The 23,583-nt window shown below is 39.6% G+C and overlaps 1 protein-coding gene across 1 annotated transcript in view; it reads right to left on the bottom strand.

Annotated features, from left to right (window-relative positions):
* Nucleotides 1–23,583, bottom strand: part of LOC142173847 (1,4-alpha-glucan-branching enzyme 1, chloroplastic/amyloplastic-like) — a 97,963-nt gene that overhangs the window by 6,225 nt on the left and 68,155 nt on the right. Inside the window, exons 2-4 of the mRNA XM_075239712.1 lie at nt 16,678–16,823; nt 13,505–13,613; nt 10,296–10,321 (exon numbers count right to left, since the gene is read on the bottom strand). Of these exons, the coding sequence (XP_075095813.1) occupies nt 10,296–10,321; nt 13,505–13,613; nt 16,678–16,823 (281 nt within the window). The remainder of the gene's footprint in view (nt 1–10,295; nt 10,322–13,504; nt 13,614–16,677; nt 16,824–23,583) is intronic.

Raw genomic sequence — 23,583 nt, 5'->3', positions numbered from 1 at the left:
CAGTAGAGCAAACTTAGAAAGGGAAAGAAGGAGCATCTACAGTAAGGTCAGGCTTACAGATCTGATATAACTTACTCCAAGGAAAAGAAAAGCCCCTCTCAGTAGAGCAAACTTAGAAAAGGAAAGAAGGAGCATTTACAGTAAGGTCAGGCTTAGAGATCTGATATAACTTACTCCAAGGAAAAGAAAAACAGAAAGTAAAAAGATGTACAATAAAGGGATGAATTACATAGATTCTCTTCCAACAATTAGGTGTAACACTAGCTCCAGATGGTTCCTTTTCGTAAACATTAGCTTCGGTAGGTCACTTTCCGGGAATCACTTCTGCTGTCTGAGACAAATACTTCAAATTCCAATATATACCATGCCTAGATTGCTAGAAACTAGATGATAGCTATTTTTAGTAAAGGGCTGAGCATGTCAAGAATTAACCGCTGCTATATACATGTCTCGAAATACAAAATGTAATCTGTTTCTCTTTCTTTTTTCTGCAGATACTACAACCTATATCACCTTTTCACTCCTCTATAGGTTTGAGTGTGGGTCAAAGAAGTACCAAGTGGGCGTCAACGAAAAATATTATGGCATGAAATTGACAAGGTTTTGCACAAGGCCGGTCTCGAATACCTTCAGAAAGAAAATTAAATAAGATAGAAAGCAGTTATTACCTACGAGTGAAACCCATTTTTTCGTAACCACGAGAAAAAGCTTCCAAACCACCCTCATATTTGTCAATTGCCTCCCTCATTTTCTTGTACTCTGAAAACCTAAAAGTGGATAGCATAGAAAAACATTCTTTAGATTTTAGCTGGACATGTCCAGGCGCAGGAACTGCAGAGAAAGATAGCACTGCCACTTGGGGCAGAATGAAGCAGATAAATGCTGAGGCATACAGATACACCAAGAGCAAAACCATAATTGCATAACCAAAGGCAAATAATGTCTCGAGAGCAAGAACATCCAACAAAGCAAACAATTCATAGAGAAAGAACAAAAATTCTGGAAGTACATGTGAGCAATCAGCTCTCAGAGTTAGTAAAATTGGAAAGTTGAAGAATAAAACAGAACTGCTGACGAACAATCCAACCAATACAGAGCATGATAGACTGCTACTAGAAATTAAACTAGCATGTTGCTGTGCTATGGACCTATTGCGTCCTTCAAGAATTAAACTTGGAAGACAAAAATGAAGAATATACAAAGCAAATAATCAAACATAGGCAGAAGAACAAACAAAACCCAACATAGGACCACGGCAATTAAAAACAAACATCGATGACAATAACAAAACAGAAAATATTAAGAGCATTCAGATTGGAAAAAAAAACTTCTGTTTCAAACAATGACTAAAATATTATAAAGCATCTTAAATGGGTATAAACAAAAACAGTGGCTGGTAATGCCTAAACCAAGCATAAAAAAGGGGTCAGATGGACCAAATTGTGCATCTTAACTGGTCAATGGTTCCCCGGAAGGCTTCTTCCCCTCCCAAGGAGACTTGGGACAAGGTGATCATCTCCCTCTTTGTTCACGCAAGTGGTGGTCACCTATCTCCCATTTTGTCCATGGCCAAAAGATTAAGGCACTTAGAAATATGCTGAAAGTGGCTGTAGACGGGATGGATTGAGGGATTTAATGGGGAGCCAGTAAACCTTCAAATTGTCTCCATTACCCCTATGTTTATGCTGATAATACCGTCATGCTCTGTGATGCTGAGGAGAGGCAACCAATGCACCTAAGAGTCATTCGTGATGCCTTTGAGGCTGTTCCTGGCCTAAGGATCAACAATGAACTAAAATTTCCTCTTCCCAGTCAATAAAGTTCACAGCATACACTCACTGGCTGACCTGATCAAACGCAGAATTGGGGAACTACCCGCCATTTACCAGGGAGTTCTCTCAGGGCCAAATATAAAGACACGGCAGGGGAATGGAGTTAGAGAAGGTGGAGAGGAGGCTGTCAAACTAGAAGAGGCACTATCTTTCAATGCGTGGCAGACTAGTATTTATTAATTGAGTCCTAGATAGTCTTCTTCCAATGCTTCATCACTACAACTAGAAGAAGGTGGTAAACTGAAGGAGTCCAAAACATTATATACTTCTGAAGAGTCAATCATCGATGAATCTGATAGAGTTAGAAAGAGGGGCATTCCTCCCACTGTACTTGGTCAGAAGATTTACGAAATAGACCCCCTTTTGACAAACCATCGTCAACACCTTGATTACAGGTAAAAATGTTTTCATTCGTTGAGTAATTTACCTATTTTAGAGGCAGAATTCGATGATTGGGAGATTGAGAGATGATATTATATCGTCTATAGGCTGTTATACTTTTTCCTGTGATGATCTGGTTGATGATGTTTAGGTTTTATTATAGACTTCTGTCACGCCCCGAACCTAGGAGCGAGACAAACACCCGATGCCTCACCTAACCTGGCGTACCAATTGCGACTAAGGGACTCTGAACACATAATATCATACTTTGGCCATGGGGCCACCTTGCAAGACAATTTGCGAAGCAAAATATAAAACTGAATGGAAACTAGCGCTAACTAAACATCAATATAAAGCTAGGCTGAAAAGGCCGTCATAGCTACTACAGCTGACAAACCACCAAATTATACATACCAGGCCTACAAACCCAACATACTGCACTAACCAACAGGATATGTCTACAAGCCTCTACTGATAGATGTACTATGATCGGAACAGGGCCCCGACCTACCCATAATATATATACAGATATACATAAGATGTACACAACACTCTAGACCTGGCAACTCCAAAAGACGTGGAGCTTACCGATCAGGCTGAACTCAGGAAACACCTACTGAGGAGATCTACTCGTCTGTTTATCTGAACCTGCATGCATGAAATGCAGCATCCCCGGAAAAGGGACGTCAGTACGAAATAATGTACCGAGTATGTAAGGCAATAACATAACTGAAAATCGAAACTGAACTAATAATATAATAACTGGAAGTAACTGGGAGTCAAAGATGATCTGGAGATATACTTACCTGCTGATACTGACTCAACTCCTTCAATATAGTAAGTAAAATAATTGTACGGCCTTATAAGGCTCGGTATATATAACTGCTCTGCCATAGTAGGCTCACTCATAGGCGCTCGGCCATACTAGGCTATGTATCTCGACCATGCTGGGCTCGCTCATAGGCGCTCGGCCATAGTAGGCTCGGTATATAACTTTCCATCTGATCAGAGGTTGCCCAATAGGGGCCTGCCCATCGATTATAGCTCGATGGTAATGAAAATACTGTAATACTGTATATATAGGCTTGCTGCTCTCTTGACTGGAAGAAGACAATACTAAAATTGAATATAGAGTCTTGATAAGGAATAATATTGTAACTTATGAGACTAGAATAGTGTGAATAAATTGATGAATATGAACTTCTCTTTTTGTCTCATTACTAACACATGTAGCTACGAGATCATGCCAAAATGAAGGAAGGCTTAGCCTTAACATACCTTATCACAATCTTTCCAATCACCAAGTTGAACTCACCTCTTCGCACCTTAATCTACAAGAATGATAATAATACTATCGTCAAGTTACGAAAGGTACAACTATCGCACAACGAACGACAAACCTATTTTGTATTAAAACGGGCAGCATCTCCCCTATAATCCTTACTTCCTCCAAATTCAAGATAACACCAACAATACAAGAACAGAACAATAACAACATATATACATCATTTTTCAGCCCTATATACACCATCAAATACTACAAAACAGCCCAACACACCCCAATCTCTTCGTACACAAAACGACCACCATAGTAGTGTCAAACGACCCGAAAATGTTATGTCAAACGACCAGCCAACCACCCTACATTTATATGGTGTTTATAAACCCCCTTCCTCCTCCAAAACTCCAAAAAATAGTAGTAAAACACGCAGCCCAACAACAACACAAAATAGTCCACAAAACAGTCCGCTACAAGTGAATAACTCGAACTCACGGCTTCCGATCACCGTCCCGTGAGTTCTTACAAGTATAGAACGACTTACCATGAATTTACAGAAGAAAAATTGGATGAAAGAGAGAAGTAAACTCACCTTATTTGTTGGATAACTCAGCTCTTATCTTGGTTCTTCAAACTCTAGGTTTTACCTCCAATTGAAACTTGAAAGGGAGAGAAAATCAATTAGGGTTTGTGGGAAATTTTTGGGAGGATTCTTTGCAGAGCTTATGTCTGGTTATTATGCTCTATTTTAAGTCTAATATATGAAGAAAATAGGCCCTTAAAAGGCCTCTTTGGACGACCCAAAATGGCCCATTTTTTTGGGCTCTCATTTAAGCAAGTAGGTGACACACCTACTTGTCACCTAGCAGCTTGCGCAGTATCGCACAAATGCCCATATCTTTCTACTCCAATGTCGTATTAACAAACGGTTTAATGCGTTGGAAAATAGACTCATAGATATTTAATTTGATGGGTGGAACACCCCATAACTTTAAGTATATTGGGAGAAAATTGCAGTTACATTTGACCCAAAGTTTCAGTAAAACTTATGAATGTAACTTGTGATGACTTTCATCGACTTTTGTTCCACAACTCTCTTGACTTCAAAACATAACACACGGATGTCATACGACTAATATAAATCATAACATAATCTCCTTATCATGTTAAGCACCCTAGTATCACCCCAAAGGTATATGTTATAACATTCCCAACTTGTCGACTTTCGACGAAACATTATTTTCTTCAATTGCTTTATCTTCTGAACCGTCCAACCCTCTTTGTACTTGTTGTTCATGATCTTCAATATTTGTAACCTCAGAGGTAACATGATTAAATTAATTTATATACTTTTAAATATTATCTAATTTTTGGTCCTACATTAGTTTGCTTACGATGCATTTTTATGTACGAAAATATAGGGTGTAACATCATTCCCCCTTGGAAACATTCGTCCTCGAATGTTTACTCTTAGAGACTTTGGAAACTTTTGCCAGAGTATCCTTCGTACATTAGGTTAAAACCAACCTGTACGTATCCAGAAAACATACTATGCATGCCACACATGGCCAATGTTTATAAATAGCAACACTTTGCCTCACCAACCGTAAATCATAAATACTAAAAGTGAAAAATAAAAGCTTACCTGCTGACCTGCTAGCCTGAATAGAGCTGTGTTGTAGCATCCCATCTCGAGCCATATCTTCAGTTTGAAATAGGTGGGGGTATTTAGACTTCATTTCTTCCTCCGATTCCCACGTCATCTCTTCTACATTCTTGCTCCTCCATAAAACCTTTACGGAAGCTACCTCCTTATTTCATAGATTGCGGATTTGTCGGTCTAGGATGGCAACTAGAATTTCCTCGTATGACAAGTCCTCTGTAATCTGTACATCATCCGTGGGCACCACTCGGGTAGGATCGCCAATGCACTTCCGTAGCATAGATACGTGAAAAACCGGATGGACAGACTCTAATTCTGAGGGCAACTCTAACTCATAAGCTACTTGGCCCACTCTCCGAATGATCCTATAAGGCCCAATATACTGTGGGCTAAGCTTGCCTTTCTTGCCAAACCTCATCACGCCCTTCATAGGTGATACCTTTAAGAATACCCAGTCATTAATCCTGAACTCTAAGTCTCGTCGCCGCACGTCAGAATATGACTTCTGACGACTCTGAGCTGTCAACAGTCGCTCCCGTATAAGCTTTACTTTCTCTATGGCCTGTTGAACCAGGTCTGGCCCATATAACCCAGATTCCCCAACATCAAACCACCCTATAGGAGATCTGCACTTACGCCCATACAAAGCCTCGTACGGAGCCATCTGAATACTGGAGTGGTAACTGTTATTATATGCAAACTCGACAAGAGGTAGATGTTCATCCCAACTTCTTTTAAAATCCAACACACATACTCGTAACATATCCTCGAGCGTCTGAATTGTGCACTCGGCTTGTCCATCAGTCTATGGATGAAAAGCTGTGCTGAGATTCACCTGAGTCCCTAGACCTCTCTGAAATGACCTCCAAAAATATGCTGTAAACTGAGCCCCACGGTCAGATATAATAGAAACTGGTACTCCGTGTAGCCGCACTATCTCCTTAATATATAACTTTGCATAATCTTCTACTGTATATGTAGATCTGACCGGTAGGAAGTGAGCTGATTTCGTGAGCCTATCGACTATCACCCATATGGAATCGAACTTACGATTAGAACGAGGTAAACCCGTGATAAAGTCCATGTTTATCGCCTCCCATTTCCATGTCGGGATCTCTATAGTCTGCATTAGCCCTCCAGGCTTCTGGTGCTCTATCTTCACTTGCTGGCAACTAGTACATTGGGCGACAAACTCAGCAATGTTCTTCTTCATATCATTCCACCAGTACACATCCTTAATGTCATGATACATCTTCGTCGACCCAAGATGGATGGAATACCATGAATAATGTGCCTCTGACATAATCCTGTCTCGTAGCCCTGCTACATCTGGAACACATAAACGACCCCTATATCTGAGAACCCCATCTCCCTTTAGCTCTAACAGTGGCTTCTTCTGCTGCGGAACTCGCTCTCTCAGCTCGACCAACTCTGGGTCCTCGTACTGCCTTTCCTTGACTTCCGCTATGAGGGATGATTTTGTAGTGTTTTGGAGTACAACTCCACCATCCTCAGAATCTACTAACCGAACCCCCAATGAAGACAATTGATGAATCTCTCTAGCTAATTGTCTTTTCTTGGGCTCTACATATGCTAAGCTACCCATAGATCGGCGACTTAAGGCATCTGCTACAACATTAGCTTTCCCTGGATGGTAGAGAATGTTAACATCGTAATCTTTCAATAACTCAAGCCATCGCCTCTGTCGCAAATTCAACTCTTTCTGCTTGAAGATATATTGTAGGCTTTTATGATCAGTAAATACATCAACATGAACACCATATAAATAATGCCGCCATATCTTAAGTGCATAGACAACCGCAGCTAACTCAAGGTCGTGGGTCGGATAATTCCTCTCGTGCTTCCTCAACTGCCTTGAAGCATACGCAATTACCTTCCCATGTTGCATCAGGACACATCCTAACCCGACACCTGATGCATCACAATACACGGCATAACCCTCTAGACCCTCTAGAAGTGTTAGAACTGGAGCTGAGGTCAACCTATTCTTAAGCTCTTGGAAACTCCGCTCACAAGCCTCTGTCCATTGAAACTTAGTTTCTTTCTGTGTCAACTTCGTCAATGGTGCCGAAAGGGAAGAAAAACCCTCTACGAACCTCCGATAGTATCTGCTAAGCCTAGAAAGCTACGAACCTCTGTCGGAGTGGTAGGTCTAGGCCAAGATTTCACGGCCTCAATCTTCTGAGTGTCCACCTTTATCCCTTCATCTAATACAATATGCCCCAAGAATGCTACAGACTTCAACCAGAACTCACATTTAGAAAACTTAGCATACAACTTACGATCACGGAGGGTTTGGAGTACCGCTCGCAGGTGGTCCGCATGCTCATCCTCTGAACGGGAATAAACCAGAATATCATCAATAAATACTATCACGAACAGATCTAAAAATGGTCGGAATAGGCTATTCATCAAGTCCATAAATACAGCGGGTGCATTAGTCAACCCGAAGGACATGACAAGGAACTCGAAGTGGCCATATCGGGTCCTGAAGGCTGTCTTCGAAATATCTTTTTCCCGAACTCTGACTTGGTGGTATCCCGACCTTAAATCTATCTTTGAAAAACATCTAGCCCCCTGCAACTGATCAAACAAATCATCGATCCTTAGAAGTGGATACTTATTCTTAATAGTTACCTTGTTCAGCTGCCTATAATCGATACACATCCTCAGCGAGCCGTCTTTCTTCCGCACAAATAGTACTGGTGCACCCCAAGGTGAGGTACTGGGCCTGATGTAACCTTTCTCCAACAAATCTTTTAACTGCTCCTTCAACTCCTTCAATTCGCCAGGTGCCATTCTATAAGGAGGGACGGATATTGGTTGAGTTCCTGGAAGCAAATCGATGCTAAAATCAATCTCTCGCTCTGGAGGAATACCTGGAAGCTCATCTGGAAACACATCTGCATACTCTTTGACTACGGGAATAGACTGAAGTGTAGGTATCTCAGCATCTGCATCTCTAACTCGCACAATATGATAAATGCACCCTTTTGCGATCATTTTCCTCGCCTTCAGATAGGAAATAAACCTACCTCTGGGTGTTGGTGTATTACCTACCCATTCAAGGACTGGCTCATCCGAAAAATGAAATCTAGCTGCCTTTGCTCGGCAATCAACTGTGGCATAGCAAGCTGCCAACCAGTCCATGCCCATGATAGCATCAAAATCCATCATCTCTAGCTCAACTAGGTCAGCTGAGGTCTAACGACTACAAATTGTCACCGTACAACCTCGGTAAACCCGTCTAGCAATAATCGATTCTCCGACCGGTGTAGATACCGCAAAAGGATCACTTAGTATTTCAGGCACTATACCAAACTTCCTCGCGACAAATGGGGTAATATACGATAAAGTAGATCCTGGGTCTATCAAAGCATAAGCATCGTGAGAGCAAATGGTTAATATACCTGTCACAACGCTGGTGAAGACTCCTGGTCCTGTCGACCCGCTAAAGCATAGATACGGTTCTGATTACCACTTGAACTGGAACCTCTACCTCTGCCCCGACCTCTACCAGCCGAAGACTGAGACTCGCGCCCTGAAGGATGCACGGACATAGATGATCCTGTTGCTGAACTCGCTGGTTGTGCCATTCCCCCCGAATCTCTATTTGGGCAATCCCGCATCATATGCCCTGGACGCCCACATGTATAACAAGCATCAGAACCTGCTCGGCATTGGCCCAAGTGTCCTCTACCACAGATGTCACACCGTGGAGGAAATGACCATGTCTGCGCAGATCCTCGCTGTCGCTGCAAACCCGACGCCCATGAGCTCTCACCTGGTCCTGACTGAGTATAGCGGTCATACCTGTAACCCTGTAACTGAGGTGGCGGAGGCCTAAGTGGCTGTCCAAAGTACTGGGTCCTATAACTACCCTGATATTTCTCCTGAGACCTGGGAAATCTCATCCTCTTACGTTGCCCTTGCTCAGCCCTCTCTGTACCCTGCTGCCGACGCCTACCCCTTTCTATATTTTGGGCAAATGCCTGAATCCGGGAGATATCCATACTATCCTGCAATGCAGCGGTGGCACATGCCTCGGTTAACTCTGGGGCTAACCCTGCTATAAACCTGTGAATCCTGTCCTGCATAGTAGCAACTATGGATGGTGTATATCTGGCCAATGAGTCAAAACGGAGACTATACTCTCGAACACTCATATTACCCTGCTTGAGGGCTAGAAACTGATCGACTCGAGCCTGTCGGATCTCCCGTGGTAAGTACTGGTCAAGGAAGGCATTCAAAAAATTCTCCCAAATAGCTGGAGGTGCATCACGTCCCCTGGACCTCTCCCATCCCTCATACCAAAGGATGGCTATATCTCGGAGTCGAAAAGCTGCTAGCTCAACTGCCTCTTTCTCCGTGGCATGCATAACACGAAAGATCCTGTGAAGCTGATCTATGAAATCCTGCGGGTCCTCCCTCTGATCTGTCCCCGTGAACTCTGGGGGACTCAAAGCAATAAACTCTCGGACCCTTGAACTCCCAGACCCCTCAGAAGTTCCTGCACTAGCTGATGCCCTAGCCTGTTGCTGGGTAGCTACCAACTGTGTCAACAAATGCACCGCACTCCTTAAGTCCTGATCTGATGGAAGTGGAGGGGGAACTGGATGTGCGGTTTCCCTAGGAATCTCCGTAGTTGGTGGGGGAGCCGGTAATGGCTGAGTAGGGGTCTCACCTTGAGCCTCAGACTGGGCCCCATCTACTGGGGGTACCCTGCTGGTCCCCTCACCTACTACTGTATCTCTCCTCTGGCTAGCCGTAGTCTTCCTAGTCACCGTAATCTGTGCATGCAAACACCAACACATAAGTTTAATTCAAATTTCCTATAACTCAGTTTTGTAGCACGATTTAGATTTCAAAGAAGCGTAACCAACTCCTAAATGCCCTGTAGTGCCCTGCTTATATAATGTGGTGCACAACACATCTATAAACAAGACTCTACTAGACACGGCTTGTAGACTCCCTAGGATAGAACTGCTCTGATACCAAGTTTGTCACGCCCCGAACCTAGGAGCGAGACAAGCACCCGGTGCCTCACCTAACCTGGCATACCAAATTGCGACTAAGGGACTCTGAACACATAATGTCATACTTTGGCCATGGGGCCACCTTGCAAGGCAATTTGCGAAGCAAAATATAAAACTGAATGGAAACTAGCGCTAACTAAACATCAATATAAAGCTAGGCTGAAAAGGCCGTCATAGCTACTACAGCTGACAAACCACCAAATTATACATACCAGGCCTACAAACCCAACATACTGCACTAACCAACAGGATATGTCTACAAGCCTCTACTGATAGATGTACTATGATCGGAACAGGGCCCCGACCTACCCATAATATATATACAGATATACATAAGATGTACACAACACTCTAGACCTGGCAACTCCGAAAGACGTAGAGCTTACCGATCAGGCTGAACTCGGGAAACACCTACTGAGGAGATCTACTCGTCTGTTTATCTGAACCTGCATGCATGAAATGCAGCATCCCCGGAAAAGGGATGTTAGTACGAAATAATGTACCGAGTATGTAAGGCAATAACATAACTGAAAATCGAAACTGAACTGATAATATAATAACTGGAAGTAACTGGGAGTCAAAGATGATCTGGAGATATATTTACCTGCTGATACTGACTCAACTCCTTCAATATAGTAAGTAAAATAATTGTACGGCCTTATAAGGCTCGGTATATATAACTGCTCTGCCATAGTAGGCTCACTCATAGGCGCTCGGCCATACTAGGCTATGTATCTCGACCATGCTGGGCTCGCTCATAGGCGCTCGGCCACAGTAGGCTCGGTATATAACTTTCCATCTGATCAGAGGTTGCCCAATAGGGGCCTGCCCATCGATTATAGCTCGATGGTAATGAAAATACTGTAATACTGTATATATAGGCTTGCTGCTCTCTTGACTGGAAGAAGACAATACTAAAATTGAATATAGAGTCTTGATAAGGAATAATATTGTAACTTATGAGACTAGAATAGTGTGAATAAATTGATGAATATGAACTTCTCTTTTTGTCTCATTACTAACACATGTAGCTACGAGATCATGCCAAAATGAAGGAAGGCTTAGCCTTAACATACCTTATCACAATCTTTCCAATCACCAAGTTGAACTCACCTCTTCGCACCTTAATCTACAAGAATGATAATAATACTATCGTCAAGTTACGAAAGGTACAACTATCGCACAACGAACGACAAACCTATTTTGTATTAAAACGGGCAGCATCTCCCCTATAATCCTTACTTCCTCCAAATTCAAGATAACACCAACAATACAAGAACAGAACAATAACAACATATATACATCATTTTTCAGCCCTATATACACCATCAAATACTACAAAACAGCCCAACACACCCCAATCTCTTCGTACACAAAACGACCACCGTAGTAGTGTCAAACGACCCGAAAATGTTATGACGAACGACCAGCCAACCACCCTACATTTATATAGTGTTTATAAACCCCCTTCCTCCTCCAAAACTCCACAAAATAGTAGTAAAACACGCAGCCCAACCGCAACACAAAACAGTCCACAAAACAGTCCGCTACAAGTGAATAACTCGAACTCACGGCTTCCGATCACCGTCCCGTGAGTTCTTACAAGTATAGAACGACTTACCATGAATTTACAGAAGAAAAATTGGATGAAAGAGAGAAGTAAACTCACCTTATTTGTTGGATAACTCAGCTCTTATCTTGGTTCTTCAAACTCTAGGTTTTACCTCCAATTGGAACTTGAAAGGGAGAGAAATCAATTAGGGTTTGTGGGAAATTTTTGGGAGGATTCTTTGCAGAGCTTATGTCTGGTTATTGTGCTCTATTTTAAGTCTAATATATGAAGAAAATAGGCCCTTAAAAGGCCTCTTTGGACGACCCAAAATGGCCCATTTTTTTGGGCTCTCATTTAAGCAAGTAGGTGACACACCTACTTGTCACATAGCAGCTTGCGCAGTATCGCACAAATGCCCATATCTTTCTACTCCAATGTCGTATTGACAAACAGTTTAATGCGTTGGAAAATAGACTCATAGATATTTAATTTGATGGGTGGAACACCCCATAACTCTAAGTATATTGGGAGAAAATCGCAGTTACATTTGACCCAAAGTTTCAGTAAAACTTATGAATGTAACTTGTGATGACTTTCATCGACTTTTATTCCACAACTCTCTTGACTTCAAAACATAACACACGGATGTCATACGACTAATATAAATCATAACATAATCTCCTTATCATGTTAAGCACCCTAGTATCACCCCAAAGGTATATGTTATAACATTCCCAACTTGTCGACTTTCGACGAAATATTATTTTCTTCAATTGCTTTATCTTCTGAACCGTCCAACCCTCTTTGTACTTGTTGTTCATGATCTTCAATATTTATAACCTCAGAGGTAACATGATTAAATTAATTTATATACTTTTAAATATTATCTCATTTTTGGTCCTACATTAGTTTGCTTACGATGCATTTTTATGTACGAAAATATAGGGTGTAACAACTTCAATATGCTGCTGCTTACTAGTCCTATTGTGTACATATATATGAAATCTTTCTGAACATTCTTCAGCAACTTAGTTGCAAATTATCTGCCATGACGTAGGATCTGTGGATTCATCTTTGAGGGTAATATGGCCCTATTATGCATCTTGTCAAAACTTTAATTTCTTCCATTGCCTAGATTGGCATCTATACAAGTGAACAAATCAGCCCAATGATTCCTTGTGTTTTCCCATAGGTAGACTCCATAAGACGTGCACTCACTGGTTGAAACACCACAGAGTTGACCAACCATACTTTTGCTAATCACTACTCCCACATTCCTTCTTGTTGAGACTTGAGAAGTTTACCTCCATAGCCATTTGTATAAGAGCTTCAGTCATACTTTTTCAGGTTTCTTACTCCTAGACCACCGGCCTCCTTTCACTTATGCATTTATCCCACCTAAGCAGGTGGTACATTTTGGTTTCTGCATTTCTTTCCCATAGGAATGCCTTCTGAGCTTTGTCACACGTTTAGGACTCAGGAAGGTAGTGGTGTTGAGAAAGTGATCATTGATGAAGTCAGAAAACTCCTTCATGGCCCTCGAAATCAGACTACACCCTAATCTCTCCTCCGGGAATTTAATAGTGTTAAAGTCTTCCCCTAGAACCCATGGAATGTCCCATTCCCCCATAATATTGGCCAGTTCCTCCCAGAAAGACACCTTGGACCCTTCCCCTACCGGTCCGTACACTACCCCAAATCCCCACTCCACCCCACTCACTCTATCTTTGACGAGAGCTGCCAGCTCTTCAACATTTCCTTTAAGACCACTTGCTGGCTCGACGTCACCGTTCTCAGCTTTAATCTGGCTAGCATGTTCCATTTCTGAACTATCTACATCAGTTGATGCCTAAAATAGAAAAAGTAATAGAACAATTATGAAGCAAAGTGACAATATGCATTGTCAGTGGTTCTATTATATTCCAAAAAGATTTGTACATTCAATTTAACAAGATTAAAATTATATAGTAAAGAGACATGCTCTAAGGATCTACAGATCTAATCGGTGGTTGGAGCAAGATTACTGTTGAAGCTAGAGAAGTCTCACTGCTTACAATGTTTTAGGGTTTTCATCATCTTACTAGTGAAGCTTTTTTAACTCATGTGCAAAAGATGCCACCAAGATTCAAAAACTCACACGTCTAGCCACCGAAACCCAAGCGTCTTCTTTCAATCATAATGGAGTACGAAACTAGAGATATCAAACCAGTCAAAGATCAATTCCAGAGGTACACAAGCTGGAAATATTATCAATCAAGCATCCGATGAATAGCTTTATCTATCTCCTAATAAATTGAACAAGAGGTTGCCTCCAAATTAATTTGAAAAGGAGATTCCAAATTGCTTTACGTATGAGAATTATATAGAGATAAAGGCCCACCATCAAAACTATAAATAGATCAAAACAGTGTTCGAAAATGACTCTCTTCAGAATTAAAATGATGATAATTTTCTTTTATTTGTTGTTGATATTGTTTTTTTTTCCGGTCGTTGGGGGGGGGGGGTTGTTAATAACATCATTTTTTTGTTAAGTAAACAACATGATTATATTGTTGATGGACTAGATACAGATGAGAGATGACATTGAAAGGTGTGGAAACATTCGGAAATATTTGGATGCATGTTAGGCTATTCGGAGAGTGAGTTAATTCATAGCCCCAAAATATTTTTCTTTTTATCCTGTTAGACTATTGCTTTAATTTCTATAAAATGCAGAATTATCGAAAGATTTGGGATGAGTTCTATAAAGGTCTTACATGAAGGTTAAGTGCTGTTGCTGGTCTTACATGACTAGTGGTGGCAAAATGGTTAAAAGAAAACAGTTAAACATCCATATTATCCACTAAAAAATGGGTTGGATAATGAACTTTTTAAAAACGAGTCAAATATGGATAAGAACCATATTATCCATTTAGAAAATGGATAACCAATGTATAACTAATAGGTTTAACTTTTACATTTGTAAAGCCTCAAATTGGGGGTTCCTCAAGTTTGGGAGATTAGGAATTCTCCCAAAAGTGATCATATTCAAGAAGTCATGGATATTATGGTTACCCATATTATCCGCCGGTTAACCTGTTTTTTATTCGTATTAAATATGGGTTGGGTCGGATGATTTATCCGTTCTTCATTATCCGCTTTCCACCCGAACCATATCCGACCCGACCCGTCTGTTTGCCACTCCTATACATGACGGTTAAGTTGAGAAATCACTTGTAAAGAGTAGACGTCTGTGACAGAAAGGCCAGACCGCCACATTTTCTATGTTTATCTAGCAACTAGCAATGAGATTACAAGTCGAACATTCCCGCCCAAGAGATTTAATAATCAAAAAAGCAATGAGATCTCATCCTATGTAGTTACAGAGAGGATGTAAGCATTTTTTTTTCCATCGATAAATTTCTCTGCAATTACGTTAAACAAGTCGAACATTCCTGCCCAAGCTTCTCCAGAGCTGTGTTTCTAGGCAAGCTCCGGTGGCATTCCCTATGGTCTTCTGGAAGTCGTTCCTCCACAAACAAATCTCTTCAGAAGTTGTGTCTTGGCACTTTAAAACCATGCCTCTCTATTTTACTTGAGCTCCCCATGAATGGTGCTCTATATTCAGTATCCTCTGGTATCTGCTACACGATGCCTTAGTCCCCACTTTATAGTAAAATGCCTTTCTCCAGTTACCAAATGGTAATTCCCCCGACAAAACTAATTTCACATCCTTCTCTGATGATGCAGCACAGCTACGCACTCCCTACACTAGTATTCATCGAATAGTTCTCATTTGTCCAAAAGACATCTATACTGGTCATACAAGTATAACGGGTCTAATTACCTTCTAAATTTTAGGACATTTAATGTGGATAGCGTTCATGTATGGAATGTGAACAGTTCCTCTACATATAAAACTCGTACGTATGAATAGTATTATGAGGATAATTTGTATTATTCCTGTGAATGGTGCCCATGCTTACACGGAACCAAACTATTCCCTAGTCCTAGTACCACTTGTAGGGACATGCAATATACCGATAGGGATAATACAACCGAGCGTTTTGATGCCATTTATTGAGACTAAAGACCCCCACAGTAAAATAAAGGGAAATAATGGTAGACATTGAAACTTCCGATACTCCCTCAATTAATACATGCGTGAGACAAAATAGGTCGCCTATTGGAAAAGAGATTTTGGACCCAAAAAATATTTTTCCATAACCTGATATAAGCAATTATCTAAACAAGACTGTTCAAGAAGCCTTAGTCATTCCAATATCATGGAAAGGATCTCTCTACCAAAATCCCAAGCTGATTGTACAAATGGCTTTAAGTGTGGCAGGCTGAGCTGCTATGTATCATTTTCTTAACTCCCCAAAAGTAATATTTATTAATCATGGTTCTATAGGCACTGAAGGGAGCGGACCATAAGGGTCTATTGTACGCAACCTTACCCTGTATTTCTGCAAGAGCCTGTTTCTATGGCTTGAACCCGTGACCTCCTGGTCACTTGGCACAAACGTTACCAGTTACGCCAAACACATCAAATTTGTAGGTAATAGGGGCAGATAACTTTCTACTATTATTTATTGGGAGAACCTAAGGGCACCAAAGCATAATCATGCCTCCCTTTGAACTAAGAGTGCACACAAATTTGTTTTCACGAGTTAGCAATGATGCATCAACTGTAGCTAGAAGCCACGCATCTGGCATCTAGAATACGGAAATATTGAGAAGACTACTTTTTAACGACACTGTTCTCATGGGAACAAAATGCAATAACACTTTCATTCAAGCAGACTCAGAAAGATATCTATTTAGAAGTGTTTCTACAAGAAAATTTGCCACCTCCATCTCCACCTCCCACCCCCCCTCCCCCCCAAAAAAAGAACTCTCTTTTCATGCGGTTGGAGATTAATGAAACATACCAGGGCATTTTTTGGAACTGTATCAGCAACCTCCAATTGTTCAGTTGAGGATAAGGAGCTGTCACTCTGGCCACCAGGAACAAGGACTTTCTCTGATGCTGCAACTGTAGAAGATCGGGATTCGGGCTCGTAAGCAAAAATCTTCCCTACATACATATATCAGATTAGTGTTATATCTCCACTAGGCTACTTAAGTGTCAATTAATCATGGTTGAAGAGAGCAAATATTTGTGTAATTAATTAGAAGTGATACTGCAGACACAATCAAAAAGATTTTTTCCCAACCCCAAATTCCCAAGCACAATTTTATAGTGTGACAAATTAATCCTATAGCGAAAAACAGATTTTATACTTTGGGGTCGTTTGGTGCGGACTAAATTATTTGCGGGATTATATTCCCAAAATTATAATTTCAAGATTAATTTATACTATATATATGAAATAGGATAAGATATAATATTATGGATTAAGTTTGAAATTAAATTTATATCGTATTTGACTGACGGTATAAATTTATTCCAAGATATATTTGTACCTCTTATCAAATCCCACATCTTATCCTACTAATAATAGTGCGTGGGGATTGGTTGAAAGACTCCACACAAGACTCTTCATCGTCAATTCAACGCCAACTTGAACTCTAAGGTTGTTGTGCACCCGTTTATCTTTAACTAGAGTTTTTGAGTCTAAGTGTTACATATGAAATAACTTTTATTATGAAGTACTTTATTTTATAATATGGATCTTTTTGGGCAAATTTAGATTTTGACGAGCAACTCAATGTCGAACTCCAATATAAATACAAATAGGCAGGACAACTCAATGCACAAAGCATCTCGGTGCACAAAGTATTCTGTATTCACGCAGAGAAAGGATCGCACTTCAAGGGTGTAATATAGACAGTCTACCCTAATACAAGTATTAATGGTTGTATCCACAATTTGAACCTATAATAACTTTATCGTGCTCCAAGACTCTTTTTCCCAATACAAATATATACTCCCTCCGTTCACTTTTACTTGGTACGTTTTGACTTTTCACGTCCCTTAAAAAATAATAAATAAAGTGCATAATTTACTATGATACTCATATTAATTGATGCATATTTTATTGGATTTAAAAAAATAATTTAAAATCAGTAATAAATATTGTGGGTATAACATGAAAAAAAATTATCTTCTCTTGATATGCATAAAGTATTAATTAAAAATAAAAATCTATTTTTAGTATACATGTCAAGTAAAAGTGAATACAGGTAGTACACATGATGAAAAAAGAAAAAGAATCTTTTTTTTCAATTATTTTATTTTTTCAATGTTTTGATATTTTTCCAAAAAAGAAGTGTGTACTCTTGAGCCAAAGGGCCCACGTGGGGTGTTAGAAAAATGGAGTACTATATGAATCTTCGAAAATATGAGGAATGAAAGGCTGGTAATGTATTCCATGTGCAACTGATTAGCCGTCTTTTTCAATCTTGTGGGGTTTTCACTTGTGATCTTTTTAGTGGCATTATTCCACGTGTCTCCTAAAAGTTAGGAGTGTACATTTTGTTAAAGATTATTTTGATGCGATATTCTTCTTGCTTATTTTTATGCTTTATACATCATATGCTAATTGAAAAAATACCATTAATATTGATTTTAAGTTCCACTTTAATGAGTTGATGAGATAATCACATGGATTTTAGTGGGTATCTTTTAGAACAACAACGACTCAGTGTAATTCTGCCTAGTGAGGTATATGGATGGTAGTATGTGTGCAAACTATTTAATCATTTTTTATAGAGTAAATCAACTAGACAATAGCTTTTTTCACAATTAAGCAATGATCTTTATGATCAGTATTATTACTGCTAGTCTATTATTATCTTATTCTTTAATTTTATTATTATTGTTGTTTCTTTTACTTTGAATATCTTTATTACTTTTATTGTTAATACCTTTATTTTTTCAGTATTTTAATCATAATTTTTTTACTCTTGCATTTTCAAACATGTTTTGAAAACGTTTTTCTGGAGTCGAAGGTTTATCAGAAACAACATCTTTATCTCATATAAGGTAGAGTACAGTTGTGCATACGCTATCCTTTCTAGACCCACTCTTGTGATATCACATTGGGTATGTGGCCATTGTTGATGTTCCAAATAAGCAAGGATCCAGAATTTCAAGAGAATGAGTACGCTATTACGTAGTGGTCGATCTAAAATTTATATTTAACAAGTTCAATCTTTAGATTCTTACCATGAATTTATTATATTTTTGAGATTATAGGTTTAAAATTAAGTTATTTTGTAATTTTATTTGTTTCTCGGGTATATATCTTTACAATATCAGAAATATTTTTACAGTCTACTTGGCCAAAGTTTAATCAAAACGAGCCGAGTTTTTCGGCCTTTATCAAATTTTATGGATCCAAAAGTGTAAGATATGGATCCAAAAATTTGTGAGATAAAAAAAGGTTCCATACAATTAATGTCATTTGTGTGAGGCACAAAATAAATATTTTCTCCGTTGGCCTGTATGATTTGAATACTAGGCCGCTTTCCCCTATTTATCTTCTTCAACCCAACTGCCTCTTGTTTGTCAGCTGAGAAGCTTGATTTTGTTACTGTGTTTGGATCTCAAATTGTAGTTAAAGAAACTAATTTTATAAGATTTGGGTTATGAAAATTATATTTGAAAGGTAACTCACCATTGTTGAACAAGTTTGAAGAAGTGGATTTAAATTTCGAATATGATATTAGTGAAAATTTTGGAGTTGGCATTATTTAGATTTAATAGAAATAATTATAGGAGTTCATCTACAAATTTGAAAGTTATTCGATGGAGATTTAATTATACTGATTTGGAACAAGAATTGTAACTAAAAATCGCAGAAAAAGTTTGTTTCTGTAGCTAGTGACGTGTTATACAATTTTTATATATTATTATACTTTTATACATTATTATACACTTTTATATAATATAGATACATTCGAGCCGTGGAAACAGCCTCTTGCAGAAATGTAGGTAAGGTTGTGTACAATAGACCCTTGTGGTCCGACCCTTCCCTGAACCCCGCGCATAACAGGAGCTTAGAGTATCGGGCTGCCCTTTTTTTATAAGATAGGTCATTATTTATAGAAGTAGATAAATACTATATAATAATGTATAGAAGTATGTAAATATTACTGCAAACAAATTATTGGCTATTTGGGCATAAACTGAAAAATATGAATGCGTAGGTGAAGAGTATTGTGTTGGGATGTATGTTTTTAAATATTTCTCTTTGATTTAATTATATAAATATTTTTATAGTGGCAAACAGAAAATAGAGATTTCAATATATTAAATTTGGGAATGTCGAAGGAATATTTCAAACAAATAAAAATAAGTACGTCGGATCTCAATTACAATGACAAAGAAAAAAGAAAGTATGTCAGATCTCTGTACAGATGCACCGAATAAGTATTGCACCAGATGACCTTTTGAGTTTGATCGCGCATACATATATTTAAATAATTTGAGAAAATATAACATTAGTATATATGGTCTAGGGACAGGAGTATCCCTCCACCTAGATACACCCTTTGTGGATGGGATCCCTTCACACTCTTTCGAGCCTTGTGAATGAAAAAATTCTAGTAGGGAGTGTTTCTCCCTTAAAATAGCCTTATGCGATTCGAAGTTGGATTAGTCGGGTCAATAAAATTCAAAAATGAGATGGATATAACCTAAAGAAAGAAAGAAAAAATTTCAAAGTGCTTGTTTTATTGCAATCTTGAAAATGTTGTTCAACAAGCCCAAGTTGATTAAAACATGTTTTAGTCTAAATTAACTCTAGAAATTTAGATTCTCTTTGAAAAAGTTAGAGCAAAAAAACTCTCTCTAAAATTATTCCCCCCCGGGGGGATGGCCCCATCCCCACCCCTCGCACAGGACCAATTATCACCATCAGAACTAAAACTCCCCGACCCACCAGACACAAGTTCAACACCGATGGAAGTTGAATCAACTCCAAATAGGGGCAGTACCCAAATCAACCACTAACTACACTGTTGGGCCCATCATCCTCAGCCAAGAACAAAAAAAAATAGACTCTACCACCCATGGCGTTTCTCATTAATTATCAAGATCTTTGGGAAAAAGGTCCCCCACCACCTATTAAAATCAAAATTGCAACACCTATGGAATCCCAATGAACATCTGAAACTAATAGATCTGGGCAGAAATTTCTTTATGGTGAAATTTGAGAAAGAAGAGAACATGATGATTGCATTGCACAGAGGCCCATGGTTCATCATGGAACACTTCCTCTCCGTCAGAAATTAGGAACCAAATTTTGTGTCAGCGGAATAAAAATACACGATACCACCATCTGGATCTGGCTCCCCCAATTACCCACAGAGTTCTACGATAGAGAGATCCTGGAAAGGGCGGGGAGAGAGGCTGATAGGCTATTAAAAATCGATATGTGTATCTCTGCTACCTTAAGAGGCAGGTATGCACAAATTTATATCCAAGTACCCATCGAGGTACCCCTCTAAACGATGGTGCTAATTGGTGAGCATAAGCAGCCCATTGAGTATGAAGGGGAGGTCATCATATGCAAAGGGTGTGGGTGACTGGCCACATGCTCAAAAGAATGCCTAAATTAACGACAGATAGAGGCAAACGACACAGTAAGGGCGTCAACGGCAGTACATAGTGCCCAAGACGACGAGTGGAAAGTGGTGTAATTTCCACGGAAATCAAAAAGGCAAGGGAGAAAGGAGGGATTCAAAAACCAAGGACGACCAGAGGCAACAGAGAACAAACCAGGGAGCGGCCACTAGATTCATGTAAGTTTTCCATCCTTAGTAACATCGATGAGGGTGAGGGCAACAACAGGGTAGAGGAGTAGGGAAGTGCTAAGGTTGTGGAAAACATGGGCCAAACAAGACATGCCCAATAGTCACCATACGGGCCTCGTCTAACTAGCCCCCGACGAGACAAATAACTTAGACCATATGTGCCCAAGTTACAACTGTCTTGGCCTTTAGCGCACGGCCCAAACCAAATGCACAATTTACAGTCTGTGCCAAATATTGAACACACGCAAGGCATATACTCTACCACACACGTACCTACTGCCTCGCACACGGTACAAGGGAGAAAATACGCACCCACATCGGGTAAGAAAAATACCCAAAATGAATTTCCAAATCTAATACCTCCCTGCTCTAACATAGGTCAGCTTCTGGGGTCCACCAATGGGGCTAAGCCCAATCTCACTACTAACATTACTAACACTGGGCAACGGGAACAAGATTTAATTATGCATTCTCACCTTCCCTCTCATATCACAACCCATCATGTGTCCCATCATCACTTCCCCGCTACTTATTTTACTGACTCTGTCGCCTCTCAAAGATCTTTAATGATGAGAAATCTACATGCACGAAATTCCAACGGTGAAGATCTTTGCTTAAAAGAAAAAGAATGCATACCAATTAGAATAAACTCCATTACCAGGCTAGACACTAACAACGGAGGGGAAATTAAACAACCCAACGAACAACAATAACATACAGAGCCAAGGGGAGGACCCAAACCAAATGCGGGTATCATCAACCCCACTCCTCATGGATAGTGGCAGATGCAGGATTTTTGCTAACGGGGTTCAAAAAAAGAAAAAAATTAAAAATTAAAAGAGATTGTAGCCAGTGGGAATTGAACCAATGACCTCACAAAGGTTTTGAACCCCCCTGACCATTAAGCTATGCTTTTGGGCTATATCAAGGGGATTCAAAACATAATATATAGAGGCAAAAATTAAATTTTGCCTTATATATACAGTGTAATTTTTCGGCGAACCCCCTTCCGCCCCTACCCATGGACCACATCCCAACATCATGGTTGGAGATGGCACTACAGGGTATTGTTTTTCCCCTGAACGTCTCAATAGGGACTGTGCCCATCTCAGTGGTCATTAAAAACCCATACTACTTGGCCAGCTAGTCACATCCAGCCTGAACCATGCCCTGCTAAACTATGGCCACCTATTGTGGTTGTCAACATTCATGCAAGCTCAGTTTGCACTAAGCCAGCAAACAATGAAAATAGACCAGTTGAGCCTTCTTATGCAGCAGATAAGCCACACCCTCCCCTTCTTCCAACTAGTCTCCCCAAGAGAGGCGATCCCCAACCCCTCTTTCTCTCCATGGACACCAGGGAGGACAATGACCCTATTACTAATAACAGGGTCAGAAAATGTCCATGAGCACCTAGAGGCAACCAACACAGAACTAGAGAAAATGATAGCAAGGCTGAGAGTACCCAAGACCAAAGTTATGCTCTTACAACAGGAGGAAACATTAAGTTCAGATGGCCTAGGGGATAAATATTTATCGTACTATGCCCAGGAAGTATGGTAATGTATGGAGTAAGCCTAAGATCAGCCTTAGAGCCAAACTCAATAGACTCAGTTGTGAACCTAAAACCAGTAATGGCCCAGTTAACCATCCAGACTCCTCATGGGATGGAGAACCAAGAGAGCCCAACAGTGAATGGGAAATCCAAAAAAGGAAGCAACAAACCAACCCAAGGTTACTGATGAATTTCATCATCTGAAATGCTAGGGGGAAATTTTTAATAAGAGCTTAATAGACAAATTTTATTAATTTTAAATATTAAAAATTAGCATATAAGGTATTATAGTCCAAAAAATAGATTATTACAGTTATGTCCTTTCCCTATGAGTTCTTCCGCTTAATATTTTAGGGCTATTTTGGTATATTAATATTATATTTATGCTTTTATAATAATATAGGCTCTCATTTTTCTAAATGAATTTGGACAATATAATACATTCTCAAATAAAATTAGTAATAGGACATTATAATATGTTTTCAAATTAAATTAGTAATAGGAATTTTTAAGAAGTATA

Source organism: Nicotiana tabacum, chromosome 2 (genome assembly GCF_000715075.1).
Source record: "Nicotiana tabacum cultivar K326 chromosome 2, ASM71507v2, whole genome shotgun sequence".
NCBI lineage: Eukaryota > Viridiplantae > Streptophyta > Magnoliopsida > Solanales > Solanaceae > Nicotiana > Nicotiana tabacum.
Note: the sequence above shows the minus strand (reverse complement) of the source record. Positions and strands in the feature narration are given on the sequence as shown.